The 26,177-nt window shown below is 42.2% G+C and overlaps 1 protein-coding gene across 1 annotated transcript in view; it reads right to left on the reverse strand.

Annotated features, from left to right (window-relative positions):
- Positions 1 to 648: 648 nt before the first annotated feature.
- Positions 649 to 26,177, reverse strand: part of SLC36A3 (solute carrier family 36 member 3) — a 31,687-nt gene continuing 6,158 nt past the window's right edge. Inside the window, 7 exon segments of the mRNA XM_047799123.1 lie at positions 649 to 917; positions 1,614 to 1,783; positions 6,351 to 6,517; positions 7,513 to 7,611; positions 10,260 to 10,478; positions 11,510 to 11,594; positions 16,467 to 16,562. Of these exon segments, the coding sequence (XP_047655079.1) occupies positions 649 to 917; positions 1,614 to 1,783; positions 6,351 to 6,517; positions 7,513 to 7,611; positions 10,260 to 10,478; positions 11,510 to 11,594; positions 16,467 to 16,562 (1,105 nt within the window).

Here is a 26,177-nt window from a genome sequence, read left to right on the forward strand (position 1 = left end):
TACATTCATATCTTTTGCCCATTAAAAAAATTAAGTTGTTTTCTAATTGTTGGGCTTTGAGAATGTCAAAGCTGGAAAAATCCTTAAGAGCCAGTTAGTCCAATCCTTCATTTCACAGAATGGGAGAGTGAGATGGAGATGGGGAGAAACTTGCTCAAGGTCTCACAGGAAATCAGTGGCAGATGAAATTACTGCTAAGTTCCATTTTTGTTCTGTGACTTTTCCACTTAGGCCTGTAACTAAACAGAAATTTCTCTTCCCCCACTATGTACTTTTCTAAACCCAGTGCTTTCAGGGCAGTTACTGCAGAACAGAGAAGACAACTACTTTTGTACTTATATTCATGCTTGGTCTTTGTTTTCAGGGATATCATGGGCAAAGGGCATCCTTCTTCCTGTTAAATGAGGCTGATAAAATGAATGGCTGAATGTGGTTTTGGTGCAGAGGTACAAAAGGCCTCCAGAGAAATCCCCAAACCAGAAGAGGGATATCAGCCCTGACTTGTGTCATCGACATTTCTCTTAGAAAGATAAAGAAGCCACTAATTAATAGAGAGATGTTGAGGTTTGATGAATGTATATAACATCCGCAATAGGAGTCAAACAGAGGATGGGAGTAAGGAAGAACTCTTATCATAAAAATAGATAATTATGCATAGACACCTGTGGAGTTTGCTATGGAATGGCTGACGGGTTGGATCAACTCATAGAGGGCTTGGTATGTTCCAAATACACACCCCAAAAGGCCCAGGATGCTGATCATGATGTCCTTTGCAATGGTGACGCAGCTCATGTCTTCAGGGTAAAAGGTGATGAGCTCCAGGAGGGGCGGGATGATGAGGGCCAGGGCGCTGCTGCTCACGGAGCCCACCAGGGAAATGACCAGGTCCAGGCGGGGGATGAGGATGGCTGAGACACCTGCAAGGAGGGAAGAAACTTAGAACCGCTGAATGTTCCTACAAGAAGGGAGCCCAGAAACAAGCCATTTCTTTGGAGCCTTATCATTCCATGCCTGACAGGCCACTTGGAGCAGTGGGAAAGGTGCCTGCTGTGACCTGGAGCAGCGGGTCAGGCACTGTGGCTCTGGACTCCCACCCCTCTTGTAACTGCCAATATACGTGCTCTCCTTTAACGTTTTATGTCTTTGGGGTTTTTCTCTACAGTTAAACACCAATTCATGATAGGGGACTTGTCCTTAATTTCTGATAGGAAGGAATAGGGCACAGTGAAAACACAGACTTTTGTGCCATGCAACTTGCATTCAATTCCCAGCTCTGTTACTTACTCGCTATATGATTTGAACATGTTGATTTCCTGGGTCATAATGTCTTTAACTGGTAATTTTACACAGCTAGGCTATTACGAATATTAGATAATGTCAGTACTGTGCCTGGCAAACAGGAAGCATGTAGGATTGAATAAATGATACTTCTTCTGCCCATATGCCAGCCAATGTGTACTTGCTATGTGTAGACAGTAGAGTATTTACTACACCAACTGTGTTGTTAAGCCCATTTTTCAGTGGCAAGTTGAGGATCAGGGGAGGTGAACTAGATTGCTTGGCTAGTGGCGAGGCCAACGACAGTGAAGTAGAGACACCTTCATCCTACTCACAGGTCAGACAGACCAAGGCTGTGCGGACGGACAGGTCTGCAAACAGCGCCCAGCTCTCTGACACCTGGGAGATGACGATGGGGATGATGATCTCGGCCGGGACGTGGAACTGGAGGGCGTAGGTGAAGAAGATGCCGATGGAGTACATCAGCTTGACCGACTGGTACAGCCTGCAGAGAGAGGGATAATACACACAACTTGATGTGGCTCCTGGGCAGGGCCGTGCAGGCCTCGCCCACTGCTCAAAAGCTGGGACTTGTCACTGAGTTATAGAACTGCCTAACTTCCACTGATTTAGCCTGATCTGCCATCTGAGCCACCTGGGAAGCTTATGAAAAGTGCACATTCCTGGAGATTCTGATTCAATAGGCCTGGGCCTCAGGAATCTCTGCCTTTTATTTTCCTTGATTGATTGATTGATTGCTATTTTAGGGCTGCACTCTCGGCATATGGAGGTTCCCAGGCTCTGGGTCAGATCAGATCCACAACTGTCAGCCTTCACCAGAGCAACAGCAATGCAGGATTTGAGCCACATCTGTGACTTACACCACAGCTCATGGCAACACCACATCCTTAACCCACTGAGCAAGGCCAGGGGTCGAACCAGCAACCTCATGGTTCCTGGTTGGATTTGTTTCTGCTGCACCACAATGGGATCTCCTCCTTTACTTTTTTAAAGAGTAAAATTCATAGCACAAAAGTCATACCATGACTCCACCCAACTTTTGATGGTAGGTTCCTCTCTTCACAGACAGTTTTCTTGAATAGAAATAGAGTAGGTACAAACTTATACAGAACGTAGGTACATACACACAGTAGCAACCTCTACACACTGCTGAGCTACGTTTTTGTTCACTAAGCATTCTCAGATTTTGTTCCCCATTAGACATACAGATCTGGCTCTTCTATTTAATAGCAGTTTGGTATCCTAATTGCATGGATATACTGTAATTTTTCAACCAGTCCCCAGTGCATGGATATTTAGATTATTCCTAGTCTTTTGCCAGTAAACAGTGCTGCAAAGGATATCCTTGTATCTACATATCCATGTGCACATACTATACAATCCCAGAAGTAAAAATGCTGGGTAAAAGTACATGTGATTTAACCTTCTGAAAACTCTTGGAAAAGGGAACCCTTGTACACTTTTGGTGGGAATGTAAATTGGTGTAGCCATTATACAAAACAGTATGGAGGAGGTTTTTCAAAAAGCAAAAACAGAACCACCAATTTTACTGCTAGGTACATATCTGAAAAAAACATGAGAACACTAATTCGAAAAGATACATGCACTCCAATGTTCATTGCAGCATTGTTTATAATTGCCAAGACATGGAAGCAATTTAAGTGTCCATTGATAGATGAATGGATAAAGAAGATGTGATCTATATGTATGTATCAATATATATTCCATTATGTACATAATAGAATACTATTCAGCCATAAAAATTAAAAATCGCCATTTGTAAAAATATTGATGGACTTGGAAGGTATTGGGCTAAATGAAATATATCAGATAGAGAAAGACAAATACTATATGATATCGCTTATATGTGGAATCTAAAAAATAAAACAAACTAGTGAATGTAATAGAAAAGGAAGTATATCCCCATATGTAAAGAACAAAATAGTGACCTAATCAAACTTAAAAGTTTCTGCACAGCAAAGGAAACCCTAAACAAAACGAAAAGACAACCCACAGAATGGGAGAAAATCTTTGCAAATGAATCGACTGACAAGGGATTCATCTCCAAAATTTATAAACACCTTCTGCAGCTCCATACCAAAAAAACAAACAACCCCATCAAAAAATGGGCAGAAGATCTAAATAGACAGTTCTCCAAAGAAGACATAGAGATGGCCGAGAAACACATGAAAAGATGTTCAACATCACTCATTATCAGAGAAATGCAAATCAAACCCACTATGAGGTACCACCTTACACCAGCCAGAATGGCCATCATCAAAAAGTCTTAAACAATAGATGCTGGAGAGGGTGTGGAGAAAAAGGAACACTAGTACACTGTTGGTGGGATTGTAAATTGGTGCAACCACTGTGGAAAGCAGTATGGAGATTCCTCAGAAAACTAAACATAGAACTACCATTTGATCCAGCAATCCCACTCCTGGGCATCTATCCAGAGAAAACCATGACTCGCAAAGACACATGTACTCCAGTGTTCATTGCAGCATTATTTGCAATAGCCAGGACATGGAAACAACCTAAATGTCAATCGACAGAGGAGTGGATCAAGAAGATGTGGTACATATACACAATGGAATATTACTCAGCTGTTGAAAGAAATGAAATACCAGCATTTTTTGCAACATGGATGGACCTAGAAATTATCATGCTAAGTGAAGTCAGCCATACAATGAGACACCAACATCAAATGCTTTCACTGACATGTGGAATCTGAAAAAAAGGACAGACTGAACTTTGCAGAACAGATGCTGACTCACAGACTTTGAAAAACTTATGGTCTCCAGAGGAGACAGTTTGGGGGGTGGGGGGATGTGTGGGTTGTGGGATGGAAATCCTGTGAAATTGGATTGTGATAATTGTACAACTACAGGTGTGATAAATTCATAGAATAATAATAACAAAAAAAGAACAAAATAGTGGTTATCAGAGAGGAGAGGGAATAAGGGAGAGATAAGATAGAGGTAGGGGATTAAGACATGCAACCTACTATGTACAATATAAGGATATATTGTACAACACAACACAGGCAATATTTTATAATAATTATAAATGGAATACAACCTTTAAAAATTGTGAACCACTATGTTTTATACCTGAAACATATAACATTGTACATCAGCAGTACTTCAATAAAAAGAAGTTAAAATAAAATTTTGATAACTCTTGGCATATCACCTAGCCTACCGGAATGCTTGCCTCCCTATATTCTTGCAAGATCCCAGTGCGTGAACACATGCTGGTCTGTGCCATTGTGTTTTATTAAAACTGGCATTTCTATTATTATTAAGGAGACAAAGCATCTTTTCAAATATTTTCCTGTGAACTTTTTCTCATGCCCATTTCTTCTTGGGTTGTTGGTGTTTTTCTCATTGGGTGGGGATATTTGTTTTTTCCTTCTTTAAGGCTCTTTTGGAGAATCCGATCACTAGCCAGGTTCAGAGAGGGTCTGAAGTCCTTTCAGCATCTGATGTGTGCTTTTTTCCAGCTGATGCTCCAGAAGTGCCCTACCCAAGGAGGCTACTGGCAGCCTGAATTGCCCAGAATAAGACCAGCATATTAGGCTGATACCCAACTGCTGTAAAATAAGCCACAACTGCATAGAAATTCCATGTTCATTATCTCATCTAGTTATTACCACAAAGCAGGGAGTGGATGGGACTGGTGATATTTTTGTCATTTTACAGATGTGGTCTTGTAGGAAACGAATGTCCATCATTCTATCCACTTCAAAAAGACCAAGGTTGTAGGGGAAGACGTTACAATGATAACAGTTAACGCTCAATGAACACATATTTCGTGCCAGACCCTTTTCTAAGCATTATATGTATTAGCCAATTCATCCTCACAATCACTTCCTGAGAGGATTTAGCAGTCATTTGTGCTGCTCACCAAATACTTTCTGGTCTTCTGGACATGTGGCACAATTTCACTGCCCTGTCCCTTGGAGTGAAGCATGGCCACGCAACTTACTTTGACTAATGAAGTGTGAGCGGAAGACACATACGTCACTTCCTAGCGAAGTGTCAGCAGCTTCATGGTAAAGGGCATGATTTAATGTGCTCTTGGCCATGGCAACCACCAGCATTTCAGGGAGCAGCTGCTCCATCAGCCTTGGAGCGGGATGGTGCTGAGCTGAGCCCCAGCCATCCCATAGTGGACACGTAGCATGAGTAAAGAATTAAGCATGTGTGTGTGCTCAGCCATTGAGATTTTGGAGGTGTTTGTTCTGAGAGCATAACCTGTCCTGACTGATACAAATAGGCAAGAGTATTATCCTTATTTTATAGAGGATGGAAATGGGGTCTCCAAAATTAGGTAGCTTGTCCAAGGTCACATAAGAACCAGCATCAAATCCCATTGCTCAGGTGTAGAACCTGTGCCCTTAAACACTTGATTTTGCTGACTGAGTCATTCTGCACCCAGTACTGCCAGAATCATGATGGTAACTAATACTGGATGAATGCTGTGTGCCAGTACTCAAAATGTTTCCTGGATGAATGAAGAAATGAGTAAATGAATCAATGATTGAACGCAAGAACTCCAGTCCAAGTTCCAACTGGGACATAACAGTGGCAGCCTAGGTCCATTTCTGGAAGTAGGGATCCGAGCAGTGGTCCATTCGCAGGACCCTCAACTACTACTTTGGACTGATACTTTTTATTGTTGCTTTTCTGTTTCCCAAACACCCCTGGATCATTCCTGTTTGAGAGCCTTTGAACCACAGAGTCAGAAAGATACAGTTTCGAGTTTCAACTTCTCACTAACAAGGTGAGCTAGGAAAGTTACTTACCGCCTCCCCACATAACAACTTCCTCATCTATTCAGTGGAGTAGATAATAATAATGCTAACCCACAGGGTTGTTGTGAGAATTATATGAGATAATACACAATGGCTGGAAGAGCAAACATACCTATTATTATAATACCACTATTAGGAGTTAATATTCATTGGTAATAACTCAAGGATGCCGCATCCTCAGATCCTGTGACTCCCCTCCCCATCCTCCTCCCCGTGATGGGCAGAGACGTACCAGCAATTGGGCAAATTGAGGGTGATGCTGGCCTGGGTGTTTGATCCAAACTTCATGTAGCCCAGTGTCCCCAGGCAGATGTAGAGGACGATGACAAGAGACATCCCCAAGTACAGAACAAAAGAAAACTGCTGTGGATGCTTCATCTGCTTTTTGAGAGACAGAACCTGAGGTGAAAGGAGGTTGAAAAAGAAAAGGTAAAAAGAGAGGTAACAGGTTCCCCCACAAGAACAGACATCCTTCTCTAGGTGGCCTAAGGTCAGGAAGGGGCCACATCCCCTTTCATTTCCTCCCACATCTTCTTTTCTTTTCTTTTCTTTCTCTCTTTCTCTTCTCTCTCCCTCTTCCTTCCTTCCTTCCTTCCTTCCTTCCTTCCTTCCTTCCTTCCTTCCTTCCCTCCCTCCCTCCCTCCCTCCCTCCTTCCTTCCTTCCTTCCTTCCTTCCTTTTCTTTCTTTCCCTCTCTCTCTCTTTCATCTTTTTGCCTTTTCTTGAGCCACTCCCGAAGCATATGGAGGTTCCCAGGCTAGGGGTCCAGTCGGAGCTGTAACCACCAGCCTACACCAGAGCCACAGCAACTCGGGATCCGAGCCACATCTGTGACCCACACCACAGCTCATGGCAATGCCGGATCCTTAACCCACTGAGCAAGGCCAGGGATTGAACCCGCAACCTCCTGGCTCCTAGTCAGATTTGTTAACCACTGTGCCACGACGGGAACTCCATTCTTTTTTTTTCTTATTTTAGTCACACTGCAGCTTGTGGAAATCCCTGGGCCAGGGATCAAACCCAAGCCACAGAAGTGACAACACTGGATCCTTAACCACTAGGCCACCAGGGAACTCCCCTCTCCATTTTCTACAGTCAAAAGGGCCCCATTCCTGGACTTCCCCTGTGGCTCACAACATAGCTACACAGCATTGCTTCTACCAAAGCCGCCCCCTGCCACCCCTACTCCATCTGGGCTGATGGTAAATTCTCAGTCTTCAAGGCAGGATGTGGTGTGTGGAGCAGGTGGTGCTCTGTGGCTAAGTACTGGCTTTTCCTTCCACCCGGAGAAGACTGTATTCTGCACTTTTCATGGTGCTATTACTTAGACACATGGAACAATGACTGGCTTCCCTAGAGAGCACTAGGGACCATTCCCTCAAACCCTGTACTTACTATACCGACACCTTCAAATGTGAAGATGGCTGTGCCGAAGAAGAGCAAGAAGGTCTTCCAGCTTGCCATCAAGGGGAGGTTCCTGGGATCTGGAATCCCCTGAAAGAACATAGAAGGACATTGGTTTTGCCTGAGCATAGAAGTCACCCCAAATCTGGTAGAGAGCTGGGCTCACCGACATCAAAAGAGACAGCGTTAGAAGCACCCATGAGATACCTACAGCTATCTTTCAAAAAAGTTGCTTTCTCATCTTTCAAAAAAGTTGCTTATTTTTATTGTGTTAAAATACACATAGCACAAAGTTTACCATTTTAAACATTTTAAGTGTACAATTCAGTGGCATTGAGGACATCCATACTGTCATACAACCATCACAGCACTCTCTCTTTTTTTTTTTCTTTTGTCTTTTCAGGGCCACACCTGTGGCATATGTAGGTTCCCAGGCTAGGGGTCCAACAGAACTGTAGCAGCTTGCCTATACCACAGCCGCAGCAATGTGGGATCTGAGCCGCATCTGTGATCCACACAGCAACTCATGGCAATGCCAGATCCTTAACCCACTGAGCAAGGCTAGGGATAGGACCCGCATCCTCATGGATGCTAGTTGGATTCGTTAACCCCTGAGCCAAGGCAGGAACTCCGTATCACCGCATTCTATTGCCAGAACTTTATCATCATCTCCACTGAAACTCTGCACCCATTAAACAACAACTCGGAGTTCCTGTCATGGCTCAGGGGTTAAGGAATCTGACTAGGAACCATGAAGTTGTGGGTTTGATCCCTAGCCTTGATCAGTGGGTTAAGGATTTGGTGTTGCTGTGGCTGTAGCGTAGGCTGGCAGCTACAGCTCTGATTAGACTCCTAGCCTGGGAACCTCCATATGCTGCGGTTGTGAACCTAAGAAAGACAAAAAGAAAAAAAAAAAAAACCAAAACAAAACAAAAAAAATCAATAACTCCCTATTTCCCAGCCCCTCATGACCCCCTATTTGGGTTTCTGTCTGTATGAATGTCATGATTCTAGTACCTCATACAAGTGAAATTGTCCTTTTCTGACTGGCTTATTTCACTAATAATGTCTTCAAGTTTTATCCATGTTATAGCAGGTGTCAGAATTTCATTTCTTACTAAGAAATATATTGTGTATATTTACCACATCTTTACAGATGGAAAGAGTGGGACCCAGTGAGGAGAAGGGAATTGTCCAAGGCTACTCTGTGAGTGGCACAGTCCAGGTAAGAATTCAGGTCTTCTGTTTTCCAGTTTCTCTAACATACATTTCCCATCACTTCTCTCTGAGCCATGAAGTCTCCTGGCTGATACAGTAGCTATCATAGATCAAGAGAGAATGATCATTTAAGAGACTCCTGTGGGCAGAATAATATCCATATCCTAATCCCTGGCATCTCACATATGCTACATTACAGGGCAAGGAAAAATTAAGTTTTCCGACTGAATTAAGGACGCTAATCAGCTAATTTTAAATTAAGGAGATTATCTTGGGTTATCTGGGCAGCTATATAATCACAAGGATCTTTAAAAGTGGGAGAGGGAATCAGAAGAGAGAACCAGAGAGATGGCTGTGTGAGAAAGCCTCAGCCTGACATTGCTGGCTTTGAAGGGGGAAGTGTGCCATGAGCTAAGGTATGGAGGCAGCTTCTAGAAGCTGGAGAAGGCAGAGAAATTGATTCTTCCTACAAGCCTTTGGAAAGAAATGCAGCCCTGCTGATTTTAGCCTGGTGAGATCTCCAGAACTCAAAGATAATTTTGTGTTAAGTCACCAGATGTGTGGTAATTTGTCACAGCATCAGCAGGAAACTAATACCAGTGCAGACTTTCAAAAAATGAAACTATAATGGTGGAATTTCAGGGCCTGTAATGATAGTGCAGCATGGGCTTGGGAGGCAAAATGTCTGTAATTAGTGGAAAAATTTGTTTATCAGTCTCCTTGTTTGTGAACTGAGGATAAAGGGGTACTATTTCCAAAATAGCATCATTGTGGGAGTTCCCGTCATGGCGCAGTGGAAACGAATCCGACTAGAAACTATGAGGTTGTGGGTTCAATCCCTGGCCTTGCTCAGTGGGTTAAGGATTCGGCATTGCCATAAGCTATGGTGTAGGTCGCAGATGTGGCTCAGATCCTGTGTTGCTGTGGCTGTGGTGTAGGCCAGCAGCTATAGCTCCAATTTGACCCTTAGCCTGGGAACCTCCACATGCTGCAGGTGCAGCCCTAAAAAGCAAAAGAAAAAAAGAGAAAAGAAGAAGAAGAAGAAAAAACCTCATTGTGAAGATTAAATGAGTTAATTTACTTAAAGAACTTGGCACAAAGTAAATCAAATCCCTTTATCATCCACGTATCCTTTGTTAACCTATTATTGTTCCAATCGGGGTTGCTTATTTGATTGAAGTTTATCTCCCCAAGTGATTGTAAGCTCCATGAGAGCAAACACCCCATCAGTTTTACTTATCACTGAATCTCCTGCCCTTGGCACAATGCCTGGGCCACAGAAGCTATCAATAACTGTTCTTGAATGATCCATTGCTGTCCAGCATCGTCATAATGATGATAAGGATGACAACTAGCTTTTACAGGTTGTGGGGCAGAAGTGTTCAGAGTCACTTTGGTAGGGACTGCTCAGAGCAGGTCACCTTCCTCACTTTCAAGGGCTCATAATAACAGGGACCCTCCCCAGGGGTTTCAGAAGCCCTGGACACTGACCCCCTTGTGCGGTAGTTTCAGGCACAGACCTGTACGATATATTCAAAGATCAGAGCCATGCTCCCCAGTGTGGTGATGTTGGCCAGTGTCGAGAAGATGGACAGCACCCTGAGGTTCTGGACAAACACCAGCAGGACCAGGAAGGGCAGGATTATCAGCATGTAGAAGCGAATGTCCAGGATGGGGGTCAGCACCGGGATCTTCCTGGGTTGGCAGGTGTTGGAGGTCACGTGGGCTTCTTCCACCATCTGACGTGGAGCACAACGAAAGGAGTGTAATTAGAGTTGCTGCACTAACACAGGGCACCCAGTTACGTTTCCATTTTGGATAACTAACACATGACTTTTTAGTAAAAGTATGTCCCAACTGTTACTAAAAGACACGCTTATAGTTAGAAAAATGTGTGCTGCTTATCTGAAATTGCAATTTAACGGGGTGTCATGTACTTTTATTTGTCAAATCTGGTAACTCTAAACTGTGGTATCCATGACTGTGACAACTAGAAACCCTTAGAATCATCAAATCTCAAGGCCAGATGGTCCTTTTGTCATCTAGCCCAATCTCGTCTCCCGTAATAAATGGTTTTCTTTCATACATCCAGAGAACAGGGATTGATTACACGGGGATAACTTCTTCGACTTTAGATAGCCCTAAAAGTTAAAAAGCTCCGTATTTTGAGCAAAATCTGTCTGCTTGAGTATTCCGTCTACAATGCTTGTCATATTTCTGGCTATTTGAGCGCCCAGAAACAAGTATGCTCCCTCCGTTCCATGAAGCCAAGAAAGAATGCTCTGACTGATTTGTTATGCCTGTGAGGAGGGCAATGAGGACAAGGCTGCTGCTTGTTTGCCTTAATTTAGTCGTCTTCTACATGGCAATCCTGAGATATCTAAAGAAAATCTCACCAACATTTTTAACCCCCAAATTCTCAGTTATTTCTGATTGGACCTCATTGCAAGCCTCTCTCCCCATCCTGATTGCACACCTCCAATGTTGCTTTGGCTTCCCTGTGATTCTTTTATTTCTTATTTTTATTTTTAAATTTTTTGAGTAGAGTTGACTTATAATGTTGTATTCGTTTCAGGACTACAGCAAAGTAAATCAGCCATACAATCCCTTTAAAGAGTGATTCTCAGGACAGAAAGAACTCCCTTGTCTGATCAGGGAGTAGAAATGAAGGCATCTCCTCCCATGATCTGAACACTATACTTTTGCTAGTGCGGCCCTGCCAGCAGGAGGTCTGCTTTTCCCCTACTCAGCCCAGAAGAGGCCTCTTTACCTGTTGCAAATTATCTGCCATAAACATAAAATAAACACTGCAGAAGCCCAGTTGGGTGATGATTAATAAGAAGCTGACAGTGTACCTGAGAAGGAAGAGAAGAGGCAGACAGAGGGAGAAATGAATTATTTTTAAAATAAAAATAAAATATTATAAAAATGCATTTATTTTTATTTTTAGAAAGTTATTTCCTTTGTTATTATTTTTAATATTTCCCCATTTTTTTAATTAAAAGAAAGTTTTTTTTTTTTTTCCTTTTTAGGGCAGCACCTGCAGCATATGGAAGTTCCCAGGCTAGTGGTAGAATCAGAGATGCAGCTGCTGGCCTACACCACAGCCACAGCAACACAGGATCTGAGCCGTGTCTTTGACCTACTGCAGCTTCCGCCAACAACGGATCCTTAACCCACTGATCGAGGCCAGGGATCAAACCTGCATCCTCATGGATACTAGTTGAGTTCTTAACTCATGAGCCACAATGGGAACTCCCCCATTTTTTAATTAAAAAAAAAAAAATTCAAGTCCACAGAAAAAGTTGAAAGACTAATATACCTAACATTCTTTCACCCCTTAACTAGATACACTGGTTTTTAGCTTTCAGTCTTAACTGCATTATGTATGGACGGATAAATGTGTTCTTCCATACAGACCCAAGCGTGTGCATTTTTTCAGGACTATACTATGCGAAAATTAATTGCAGGTTTTATAACACATCAACCCTAAATACCATAGCATACCTCTTTTAGGACTATGATACCCATAAAATCAACTTCAATATCCTCAAATATATAGCCTACATTTTAAATAATGCAATTCTCTCCAAAATATCTTTTATAGTTGTTTGTTTGGGTTCTTTCTTTTTTTGGCCTCACCCATGGCATGCAGAAGTTCCCAGATCAGGACTGAACCCACGAGCGTGACAGCAGTGACCTGAGCCACAGCAGTGACAAGACCGGATCCTTAACCCCTAGGCAACCAGGGAACTCCTATAGCTGTTTTTTAGTTTTGTTTTTGTTTTTCTGGTTCAGGTTCTAATTAAGGTTTTTACAGGCATTTAGCTATATGTCTTGAGTCTTTTTTCAGTTGGAGCATCCTGTAGACACCTACATTTTTGGTTTTCTACAATATTGTCTTTTTGGGAAGAGTCTAGGGCATTTGTCCTGTAGAATGTCCCACACATGGACTCATCTGTTTACTCATGGTTCAGATAAGCACCTTAGGCAGGCACACCACACAGGTGATACTTGGTACTTCCGTTTCATGATGCTGGGAGGCCAGAGTGCCCTGTGGTTCCACCGTGAGGGTGACTGCTAGCCCCTTCCCCAGAGGAAGGGTACCTTTCCTGCTTTGTAACCTGGGGGTTAAACTTGGAGATGGCATGAATATCCCATCCTTTTTAAACCAGGGGTTTTAACATTCACTGATGATCCTTGCCTCAATCAATTATTTCACTGGTGGTTGCGAGGTGGTGATTTTCTTTTTTTTTTTTTTTCCTTTATTTATTTATTTATTTATTTTCCCACTGTACAGCAAGGGGGTCAGGGTGGTGATTTTCTAGTTCTCTCATTTAATCTTAGTTTATTAGCTAGCATCTAAGATAAATATATTCTTCCATCTTATTTTTCATCACAATAAGTTCATATTAATTAGCAGTTCTTGGCGTGGCTCGGTGGAAATGAATCTGACTAGTATCCATGCAGGTTCGATCCCTGGCCTCACTCAGTGGGCTAAGGATCTGGTGTTGCCATGAGCAATGGTGTAGGTCGCAGACGTGCACCGGGATCTGGAGTTGCTGTGGCTGTGGTGTAGGCTGGCGGCGACAGCTCCGATTTGACCCCTAGTCTGGGAATCTCCATATGCCGTGGGTGCAGCCCTAAAAAGACACAGACCAAAAAAACCAAACAATAAATTCATATTAATTATTCCTTATTATATTATACTCCATTGTTATCTTTATTCTTAAATTGTCCTGAATTTGGAGATGCATTTTTTTAAGAGAACATAAATATGTCCCTCTACTTCGGTTCTAATGTTTAGACTCATATTTTTTAAGATTGGTTTTGTAGTAACCATTGCATCAGAATCATCTGGCATTTATGGTAAGTATATAGACTCCTGGCTCTCACATCAGCCTATTGAGTCAGAAGCTTGGCAGTGTCATGTGAGACTTCAGAACAGAGAAGTTTTTTGACTTTACAGTGGAAATTTTCAGACAGGCATGAAAGAATGACAATAATTCAGTGACTCCTCGTGTGCTCATGCTTCAACAACTAACTTTTTGCCAATCCTCTTCCACCTAGTCTTTCACTGCCACTAAAAACATGCTTATTTTGTTGGGGTATCTGAAGCAAACTAGGGACCTAAATTCATTCCACCTGTACATAATTCAACATGCAGCTCTAATGGACAAGAATTTAAATATAACCATTATACCATTATCAACCCTTAGAAAACTAATGATAATTACTTACATCATTTAATATTCCATCTATATTGGCATTCCCGTCATGGCTCAGCAGTTAATGAACCCAACTAGCATCCACGACAATGCGGGTTTGATCCCTGGCCTCGCTCAGTGGGTTAAGGATCCTACATTGCTGTGAGCTGTGGTGTAGGTTACAGATGCAGCTCGGATCCCGCGTTGCTTTGGCTGTGGTGTTAGGCTGGTGGCTACGGCTCTGATTAGACCCCTAGCCTGGGAACCTCCATACACTGAGGCTGCAGCCCCCAAAAGACAAAAAGATAAAAAAAAAAATTCCATCTATATTAAAGATTTTTCCAATTGTTTCAAAAATGTCTGTTTATAGTTGGTCTGTTAAGTCTATTTATTGCATTTTGTTATTCAGTCTCAAGTTTTTTAAACTGCTATTTAAACTGCTTTGTTTATTTTTTTTCCTTTGCAACTTTAATTTTTTTAGCTGGTATTGAAGATAGCAAAAAACTATCCCGTAGTATGGTTCCACTTTTTAGATTCAGTAGATGAATTCATAATGTCATTTATCTTGTTCTTCTATCTCCTGTGTTTCCTATAAACTGATATTAGATCTAGCGGTTTGATAAGATTAAGGTTTTCTGTTTATCTTTCTGGCAAGGACATTTCAGAGGCAGTGCTCTGTAATCCCTAACATAGCCCATTATGAGACACATCATGTTTGGTTGTCCCGTGTCTAAACATGAGATGCTGAGTACGTGGGGTCAGGTGATGTGAGTGTATTCTTTCCTTATAGTTTTCCAATCATCTTTCACAATGAGTATCCAGTGATGATCACTGCTTACGTGAATAGATAGTTTTTGGTTATTTTGTTTGTTTGTTTTTTGCTTTTTAGGACCACATCTGCAGCATATGGAGGTTCCCAGCCTAAGGGTTGAATCGGAGCTGCAGCTGCTGGCCTACACCACAGCAACGCCAGATCCGAGCCATGTCTGTGACCTACACCACAGCTCAAGGCAATGCTGGATCCTTAACCCACTAAGTAAAGCCAGGGATTGACCCCCATCTTCATGGATACTAGTCGGATTCATTACCACTGAACCACATCAGGAACTCCCAAGGAATAGATAGTTTTTAATCAAACTACTCGAGTATCTCCTAATGTACTAAAACTTACAAATCCTTGGTTTACATAAAATAGTTTCCCAAATCTTTCTCAGTTGTTGGGCCTCCAGAGAAATGGCACTGTGTAGTGGATGAGAGCTGAATGTTCTGAGGTCAGTCCTTGCTCTGCTGTTAACCCCCTGGGTAAACTTGAGCAGCCTTATCTGGTTTTAATTTTCCTCCATTTAAATAAATATGGGTATAGTGATCTCCAAGGACCCTTCCCGCCTGAAAGTTTTTTTCAGAGTTTCGTGAGAAGCTGACCAATCTTGGTGAGAAGGGATGGATAACTGTGAGATCTCCATTACTACTGCCCATGCCTTGCCCGTCTGACGATCGGAGTGACTCCTAATCTGGAGATCGGTGACCTACGGACATTGCCAAGAGAGGAGTTGTAGGAGGGATCTTGTCAGGTGAGGGGCTGACTCACCACCCCCTGAGGGCTCTGCTGGGAAAGGCCAATGTGTTAGTGCTTGGTTGAAACTTTGCTGCACCACTAGCTCTGTCTATGACCTTGAACATGTCATTCTGTCCCTGGGAGCCTTGGTCACTGTATTTCCACCCAATAAAGACCCACCTGCCTCACAAGGTCATTGAAAAGATCAGAGGCAGTCAGACATAGAAGAACGTTTTGTGTACCACAGACCTTTTATCCAGCAAGGGAGCAACCTAAATGTTCACCATTTGGGGAAGGATTACATTAAATCTTAGGATCCATCTGTATTGGGGAACATTATAAGCCTTACAAAATAATGTGATTGGGAGTTCCCTTCGTGGTTCAGTGGTTAATGAGCCCAACTAGTATCCATGAGGATGTGGGTTCAAATCCTGGCCTTGCTCAATGGGTTAAGGATTGGACATTGCTGTGGCTGTGGTGTAGGCCGTCAGCTGTAGCTCTGATTTGACCCCTAGCCTGGGAACTTCCATATGCCATGGGTGCGGCCCTAAAAAAGCAAAAACAAAAGCAAAAACAAAACCCAGACAAAATAAGGAGGTCAATCTCTATGTCCCAACGTGAAAGAAATTAGAGACATTTTGTTAGATGTTTGAAGGCACAAAGTTCCAAAAAAAACATTCCAACTGATATACAAGAGAATACAAAATACGTCTATTTCTACTTGCACACAGATACCTTGTACATGCAGAGAAAAGATCTAGAGGCATCTTTACTGACTAGCTATCACCAGTTAGTTCTTGGATGAAGCGTGGGATGGGGGTGGAGCTATGAGAGGAGATTCTATTGTTTGATAGTCTGCAGTAAGAACACATTCGCTTAAAACTTGTGTAACTAGAAATAAAGGAAGAACAGATGAGGATTATTACTGTTGTTGTTCCTACTACTGTGACATGTATGACTATTACCTTCCCCACACCGAGTGGGTCCTCAGCCAGGCGTTTGGGCAGGTTTCGAGGCCATACATCATGGCTTCTCCATAGTTCACAAAAGTTTTCTGCAGCCTAAGGAAAAAACAAGCAATGCATAACTTAAGATGTCATTTTTAAGCACAATTTACTCCTGAAGTGAGTAATTGTTACATATTTGTGTGTAACCATGGAGTATTCTGGTAATTGCTTAGCAACGGTATTACTGAGATATTTTATAATGGTATACTTTTAAAAGTTTCAGAATTCTGCCTCTTTTTTGTTTTTAGTTGTCTTTTTTCCCCCCTTTGGTCTTTTCAGGGCCACACCCATAGCATAAGGGGGTTTCCAGGCTAGGGATCAAATTGGAGCTGCAGCTGCTGGCCTACACCACAGCCACAGCAACGCCAGATCCAAGCCTCGCCTTTGACATACTCCACAGCTCGAGGCAATGCTGGTTCCTTTAACCCACTGAGCGAGGCCAGGGATCTAACCTGCATCCTCATAGATACTAGTCAGGTTCTTAATCCGCTGAGCCACAATGGGAACTCCTGTAGTTATCTTTTTAAACACTAATATTTAATTGGATATTATTATTATTTTGGTAAATAGTAGCTATGAATTGATTAGGTCTGCAAACAAGGACAGAGTGGATATGGAAGCTGTGAGGTGGGCACACCTGGTTGGGGAGAGGAGGAAGGAGAGGGCTGGGGAGGGGTACAAGTATGACCAAGTCAGTAGTTCTGGTTTTTTTGGACTTATATTCTCTTGCTAAGGGTGTTGGAACATTTGAGATGCTTGCCAGATTCTGTGCAGAGGGGATGTTTAGGCTCCTGCTCAGTATCCCTGTAGGATGTTGCACCCAAGTTCCAGCCTGTCCCTTTTCCCTGGGTGGCCCTTTCTTGAGGAGGGGAAGGCCTTGCTGAGGGCTGTCGACAGGGCAAGTGGGAGCAAACTGCCCACGTCCCAGATCCCTGGCATTAATTGCATAACTAAGGGGAGTAGTTGGGAGAGGGAAAGGGCCCCATACTTGTCAGGACACCAGGGTATAAATCCCAGACATGCCCCCTCATATGGCTGGGAGATTTTGAGCAAGTCTCTCTATACTTCTGGGCTTCAGTCTGGGGTTTGGGAGGGATACAGTGAAAGATGGACATGGTGATGCACTGGGAACAGGGTATGATGCTTCTGTTTTTATTATTACTCATTGTGCTTGGCATTTGAAATACAAATGAGGTCACATTGCATAGGACTGGCAGGTTTGAGAATTGCAAATTCAAAAGCAATGCGGACCAGGCAGGATTCAGATACATGGTGAGAAGGGCCTGGGTATGAGGCAGAATAGGGAAGAGCGGAGATAGCGGTCAAGCCTCTGGTACATGTCTGGTTCCAAAAGGGGTTGATCAGGATGTGACTCCATTTGAATGATGAAGGAATGAAGCCTCAGAGATGTCAGAGTGTCTAACTGGCAAGAAGGTGTAAATTTTTTTTAAGTGAAATTTCCAGGTTTTTAAAGCATTGGCTAAAAACAAAAGCCCCAACACTGTAGAAGTCCCCCCAAATATATCTGAAAGCCACTGTCAGCTCTTAGGCCATGAATCTATAACTTCCATGTCAGAAAAAAAGGAAAAACAAGTCATTAAAAACAAAAATCAGCCGGGTCTGGTAAAGATGGCGGAAGAGTAGGGGGACATGCTCACCTTCTCCCACAAACACAACAAAAAAAACCACATCTACAGGATAAATGACTCACACAGAACAGCAACCAGTCACTGGCAGAAGAACCTAAACTCCAATAACAGCAAGAAGTTCGTGACATTACTAGGCAAAACAAGAGAAAAGAGGAGAGTGACAGAAGGTGAATCCGAGCAGGAAGGGCGCTCCCGAAAGGGAACTGCAGAGGAGAAAGGGATCCTGCACCCTGGAAAGTCACCTACTTGGGGGAAAGATCAAATGAACCAGAGGAATCTCCAGATGCAGAGAAGAGTGTATCAGTAAGTTGGAGTTCTGAAAAGTAGATCGAGAACTGAACGGACCGTCTAAACTACGGGCACAGTCACCAAAAATTGAGATGCCTGGGTGGGGGCTGGGCACCGAGACCTCGGCTCCAGAGGTTAGTCCCCAGGAAAGGGCTGGGGGGCGGGGAGGAGCGGAGACTGCTTGGGAGGTCTAGAAACTGGTCTGTCAAGTTTGACGGGGCAGAGACTGCCTGGGAGACTAGAAAGCAAAGCTGTCGCAGGGGAAGGGAGCAATACTCTAGGGGCGGGGAAGTGGAAAGCCGCATCAGAGGGAACCTGGGAGAAGAGCCTGGTCTGCGCCCGTGCTGGGGAGGGGAGGGAAGAAGGGGTGGGTCCCCATAGAATACTCCCCATGCCACAGCAAGCTTACAGGCCCGCTAGCTAGCAGAAAGCTGTGCTTCCCAGTGCATCCCCTCCCCCCACCCCCACCACCCCCTACACACTCGTCAGACCTGGGGCTGCCTGCCATCCTGGAGGGTTGGCCTCAACAATTGCCTGAAGTCTACCACTGCAGGGGCTGTCCCTGACAGGCCTGCTTGCCCTTTGGAGGGGGTACACCCCCACAGAGCAGCACCAAACAGTACCAGCCCCCGAGAAAAGGTCTGCAGCCCAGAAAAGCTAGATCAAGCCTAGCCAGGCCTTGAAAAGATCTGCCTAATTCTCGGACAGTCTTTCTGAGTCAGGCTGCCCTGGGGAGGAGCCTCTTGGGTTGGCAGTGGCCCAGGTAGCTTCCCAAGCCCCCAGGGGGTGCCAAACACTCATGGATCAGCTGCATAAGACTGCCAGCTCCAGGCAGGACCCCCTGCAGCCCAGAAAAGCTACAACAAGCCTGGCCGGGCCGTGAAAAGATCTGCCTAATTCTTGGACGGTCTTTCTGAGTCAGGCTGCCCTGGGGAGGAGCCTCCTGACTTTGCAGCGGCCCAGATAGCTGCTCCAGCCCTCAGGGGGTGCTGCACTCCTGAGGAACAGCTGCCCAACACCGCCAACCTCCTGCAAGAACCCCACAGCCTAAAAACACCAGAGCAAGCTCTGCCTGATTGAGTGAAATCTGCTACCATCATGGTGTGGACCTCCCAGTCCTGTCTGCCCTCAGGAAGTCCTCCTTTGCTTCAAAGAGACACTGTTAGCCCCATCAACACTCCAGAAAAGCCACACTGCCTCAAAAAAGACTGACCAACAACACCAGCCCTCAGGAAACATTCCACGGCAGTGACAAGGCAATCACTGCCCGGTCACGTGGAGTACAACTCCCTCAGGAAAAAGAAAACAACAAGCAAGATGAAGAAGCTGAGAAACCACCCCCCAGCCAAACCAACAGGAGAACTCACCCAAAACAGTCAACAATGAAACAGATCTCTGCAGTCTGACAGACCTGGAGTTCAAAAGGGAAATAGTGAAAATACTGAAGGAATTAAGAGAAGATATGAACAGTAATGCAGATACCCTCAGAAAGGAACTAGAAAATATAAGGAGGAGCCAAGAAAAACTAGAACATTCATTTGCAGAGATACAAACTGAACTAAGGGCAGTAAAAACCAGAATGAATAATGCAGAAGAATGAATCAGTGATATGGAAGATAGAATAATGGAAATCACTCAATCAGGTCAGCAGACGGAAAACCAAATCAAAAAACAGGAAAGCAATATAAGAGACCTATGGGATAATATAAAGTGGGCCAATCTACGCATAATAGGGATTCCAGAAGGAGTAGAAAAAGATAAGGGAATGGAAAATATATTTGAAGAAATTATCGCTGGAAACTTCCCAAATCTAAAGGATACTGGGTTCAAGATACAGGAAGCACAGAGGGCCCCAAACAAATTGAACCCAAATAGACCCACACCAAGACACATAATAATAAAAATGGCAAAAGTTAGTGATAAAGAGAGAATCCTAAAGGCAGCCAGAGAAAAGGAGAATGTTACCTACAAGGGAACCCCCATAAGATTATCAGCTGATTTCTCTACAGAAACACTACAGGCCAGGAGGGAATGGCAAGAGATATTTAAAGTGCTAAAAGGAAAAAATATGCAACCTAGAATACTCTATCCAGCAAGAATATCATTTAAAATAGCAGGAGAAATAAATTTTTTTTCCAACAAACAAAAACTAAAATAATACAGCAACACAAAATCCAGTCTAAAAGAAATACTGAAAGGGCTTCTCTAAACCAAAAAGAAAGGAAGGAAAGGGAAGAAAAAAGAAAAAAAAAAAAAAGAAGAGGAAGAACTAGGACTGAGGAAACCACAATTAGAGAGCAGTCACTCAAATAAGCCAGCATACAGATTTAATCATAAACATGCTTCAAACAAAATAAAATTAAAAAGGAAAAAAAAAGAGTCATAAAAATCATAAAAGGTGGGCAAGGGATGTTAGGAAATAAATAGACCCTTTTCATTTGTTTGTATGTTTCTCTTCTTAATTTTAATATAGTAATGAAGCGTTTGAACCTACAGGACCATCAGGCTAAAACACACAATTATAGAAAGGGGTTAGCATACTTAAAAACAGGGCAACCACAAGCCAAAACCAAATATTGCTTTCGCAAAAAATGAAAAACAAAACAAAACAAAACAAAACACTCAAGCAGATAATAAGAGGAGACCATCCAACCAAAAAAACAGAAAGGAAGAATGGAGAACCATAGAATCAACTGGAACACGAGGTTCAAAATGGCAATAAATAATCATCTATCAATTATCACCTTAAAAGTCAATGGACTGAATGCCGCAATCAAAAGACACAGAGTGGCTGAGTGGATAAAAAGGCAAAAACCTTCAACATGCTGCCTACAAGAAACTCACCTTAGGACAAAGGATACATATAGATTGAACGTGAAAGGGTGGGGAAAAATATTTCACGCCAATAGACATGACAGAAAAGTGGGAGTTGCAACACTCACATCAGACAAAATAGACTTTAAAACAAAAGACATAAAGAAAGACAAAGAAGGACACTACTTAATGATTAAGGGATCCATCCAAGGAGAGGATGTTACTATCGTCAACATATATGCCCCAAATACAGGAGCACCCAGATACATACAACAAATATTAACAGACATAAAGGGAGATATTGATGAGAATACAATCATAGTAGGAGACTTTAATACGCCCCTCACATCAATGGACAGATCCTCTAGACAGAAAACCAATAAAGCAACAGAGATCCTAAAGGAAACAATAGAAAAATTAGACTTAATTGATATCTTCAGGACACTACATCCAAAAAAATCAGAATACACATTCTTCTCAAATGCTCATGGAACATTCTCAAGAATCGACCACATATTGGGACACAAAGGTAACCTCCATAAATTTAGGAGCATAGAAATTATCTCAAGTACCTTCTCTGACCACAATGCCATGAAATTAGAAATCAACCATGGGAAAAGGAAAGAGAAAAAACCTACTACATGGAGACTAAACAACATGCTACTAAAAAACCAATGGGTCAATGAGGAAATGAAGAAGGAAATTAAAAAATACCTTGAAACAAATGATAATGAAGACACAACCGCTCAAAATCTATGGGATGCTGCGAAAGCAGTGCTCAGAGGGAAATTTATAGCAATACAGGCCTTTCTCAAAAAAGAAGAAAGATCCCAAATTGACAACTCAACCCTCCACCTAAATGAATTAGAAAAAGAAGAACAAAAAAGGCCTAAAGTCAGCAGAAGGAAGGAAATTAAAGAAGATCAAAGAAGATCAAAGAAGATCAAAGAAGATCAAAGAAGAAATCAATAAAATAGAGACTCAAAAAACAATAGAGAAAATTAATAAAACCAAGAGCTGGTTCTTTGAAAAGGTGAACAAAATTGACAAACCCCTGGCCAGATTCACTAAAAAGAGGAGAGAAAGAACCCAAATAACCAAAATTATAAATGAAAAAGGAGAAATCACAACGGATACAGCAGAAATACAAAAAACCATAAGAGAATACTATGAACAACTATTTGGCAACAAGTTTGACAATCTGGAAGAAATGGACAATTTTCTAGAATCTTACAGCCTGCCAAAACTGAATCAAGAAGAAACAGACCAACTGAACAGACTGATCACTAGAAATGAAATTGAAAATGTCATAAAAACACTCCCTACAAATAAAAGTCCAGGATCATATGGCTTCACAGGCGAATTCTATCAAACATATAAAGAGGAATTGGTGCCCATCCTCCTTAAACTCTTTCAAAAGGTTGAAGAAGAAGGAATACTCCCAAAGACATTCTATGATGCCACCATCACCCTCATTCCAAAACCAGACAGAGATACCACCAAAAAAGAAAACGATTGCCCAATATCATTGATGAATATAGATGCAAAAATTCTCAACAAAATCTTAGCCAACCGAATCCAACAACATACCAAAAAAATTATACACCATGACCAGGTAGGGTTCATCCAAGGTTCACAAGGATGGTTCAACATATGCAAATCAATCAACATCATACACCACATTAACAAAAAAAAAGTCAAAAATCATATGATCATCTCAATAGATGCAGAAAAAGCATTTGACAAAGTCCAACATCCATTCATGATCAAGACCCTCACCAAAGTGGGTATAGAGAGAACATTCCTGAATATAATCAAAGCCATTTATGAGAAACCCACAGCAAATATAATACTCAATGGAGAAAAACTGAAAGCCTTCTCACTCAAATCTGGGACAAGACAGGGATGCCCACTCTCACCACTGCTCTTCAACATAGTTTTGGAAGTCCTAGCCACAGCAATTAGACAAACCAAAGAAATAAAAGGCATCCATAAAGGAAGAAAAGAGATAAAACTGTCACTGTATGCAGATGACATGATACTATACATAGAAAACCCTAAGGACTCAACCCCAAAACTACTTGAACTGATTAATAAATTCAGCAAAGTAGCAGGATATAAGACTAACATTCAGAAGTCAGTTGCATTTCTGTATACCAGCAATGAAATATTAGAAAAGGAATACAAAAATATGATACCTTTTAAAATTGCACCTCACAAAATCAAATACCTCGGAATACACCTGACCAAAGAGATAAAGGACCTATATGCCGAGAACTATAAAACTTTAATCAAAGAAATCAAAGAAGATGTAAAGAAATGGAAAGATAGTCCATGTTCCTGGATTGGAAAAATCAACATTGTAAAAATGGCCATACTACCCAAAGCAATCTACAGATTCAATGCAATCCCTATCAAATTACCCATGACATTTTTCACAGAACTAGAACAAACAATCCAAACATTTATATGGAACCACAAAAGACCCAGAATCGTCAAAGCAATCCTGAGAAACAAAAACCAAGCAGGAGGCATAACCCTCCCAGACTTCAAGAAATACTACAAAGCCACAGTCATCAAAACAGTGTGGTACTGGTATCAAAACAGACAGACCAATGGAACAGAATAGAGAACCTAGAAATAAACCCTGACACCTATGGTCAATTCATCTTTGACAAGGGAGGCAAGAACATAAAATGGGAAAAAGAAAGTCTATTCAGCAAGCATTGCTGGGAAACCTGGACAGCTGCATGCAAAGCAATGAAACTAGAACACACCCTCACACCATGCACAAAAATAAACTCAAAATGGCTGAAAGACTTAAATATACGACAGGACACCATCAAACTCCTAGAAGAAAACATAGGCAAAACACTCTCTGACATCAACATCATGAATATTTTCTCAGGTCAGTCTCCCAAAGCAATAGAAATTAGAGCAAAAACAGACCCATGGGACCTCATCAAACTGAAAAGCTTTTGCACAGCAAAGGAAACCCAAAAGAAAACAAAAAGACAACTTTCAGAATGGGAGAAAATAGTTTCAAATGGTGCAACCGACAAGGGCTTAATCTCTAGAATATATAAACAACTTATACAACCCAACAGCAAAAAAGCCAATCAATCAATGGAAAAATGGGCAAAAGACCTGAATAGACATTTCTCCAAAGAAGATATACAGATGGCCAGTAAACACATGAAAAAATGCTCAACATCACTGATTATAAGAGAAATGCAAATCAAAACTACCATGAGATATCACCTCACACCAGTCAGAATGGCCATCATTAATAAATCCACAGACAACAAGTGCTGGAGGGGGTGTGGAGAAAAGGGAACCCTCCTGCACTGCTGGTGGGAATGTAAACTGGTACAGCCATTATGGAGAACAGCTTGGAGATACCTTAGAAATCTACACATAGAACTTCCATATGACCCCGCAATCCCACTCTTGGGCATCTATCCGGACAAAACTCTACTTAAAAGAGACACGTGCACCCGCGTGTTCATTGCAGCACTATTCACAATAGCCAGGACGTGGAAACAACCCAAATGTCCATCGACAGATGATTGGATTCGGAAAAGGTGGTATATATACACAATGGAATTCTACTCAGCCATAAAAAAGAACGACATAATGCCATTTGCAGCAACATGGATGGAACTAGAGAATCTCATACTGAGCGAAACGAGCCAGAAAGACAAATACCAAATGATATCACTTATAACTAGAATCTAATATCCAGCACAAGTGAACATCTCCTCAGAAAAGAAAATCATGGACTTGGAGAAAAGACTTGTGGCTGCCTGATGGGAGGGGGAGGGAGTGGGAGGGATCGGGAGCTTGGGCTTATCAGACACAACTTAGAATAGATTTACAAGGAGATCCTGCTGAATAGCATTGAGAATTTTGTCTAGATACTCATGTTGCAACAGAACAAAGGGTGGAAAAAAAATGTAATTGTAATGTATACATGTAAGGATAACTTGATCCCCTTGCTGTACAGTGGGAAAATAAAAAAAGTAAATAAATTAAAAAAACAAAAACAAAGAAACAAACAAAACCAAAAATCAGGGAAAGGCTTCCATAAATAACATAGATATGAGAAGTCTATATGGTAATAGGATGGTCCCAACAGGCTTGAGGGAAGAAAAAGATTTGCAGGTAGGTTAGGGGGTAGAGTCAGACTGGTCTTGGAATACTGGCTCTGCCACTTCCTAGCTGTGACCTTGAGCAAGGCATTTAACTCTTAAGCCTCAGTTTACTAATCTGTAAATAGGAAGAATAGTGCCTGCCATAAAATTTGACTGTACCAATAAAAAGAATTGTACTCTATAAAAATAAAAGAAGGCTTACAAAGCTCTTGTTACATACCTGGCCCGATGTAATTGTGCAATAAATTTAATTGCTGAATGGATATGTTCTTCATAGCATGTTTGTGAGCTGGAAAGTACTGCACAAGTTAGGTGTGACTGATATAGACTCCAGATACAACTCTTTGGACTACGATAATTTGACATTAAAAGGAGCTTCGTTTAACAACCCTACTTTGACTCATGAGGACTTTCTGTACACATATGAGGACATATTTGGATTTGCCTGCCATGGGAGCAGCTGAGCTCTGAGGAAAGAAAGCCACCTGGCTGTTGGCTGAAAGGAACTGTGGATTCACCATGAACTGCTGGTGTATAAACATGAAACTCTCAGCACTGTTCGTTTTCACTACATTTGTTTTTTCTTTCTGGAATTTTGTTTTGCATTGAAGTTTTTTGGTTTTGGTTTTGTTTTCTTTTTAGGGCTGCGCCTGGGGCATATGGAAGTTCCCAGGCTTGGGGTCGAATCAGAAATACAGCTGCTGGCCTACCCCACAGCCACAGCAGTGCAGGATCCCAGCCGCATCTACAACCCACACCATAGC

This window comes from Phacochoerus africanus, chromosome 1 (assembly GCF_016906955.1).
Source record: "Phacochoerus africanus isolate WHEZ1 chromosome 1, ROS_Pafr_v1, whole genome shotgun sequence".
Classification (NCBI taxonomy): domain Eukaryota; kingdom Metazoa; phylum Chordata; class Mammalia; order Artiodactyla; family Suidae; genus Phacochoerus; species Phacochoerus africanus.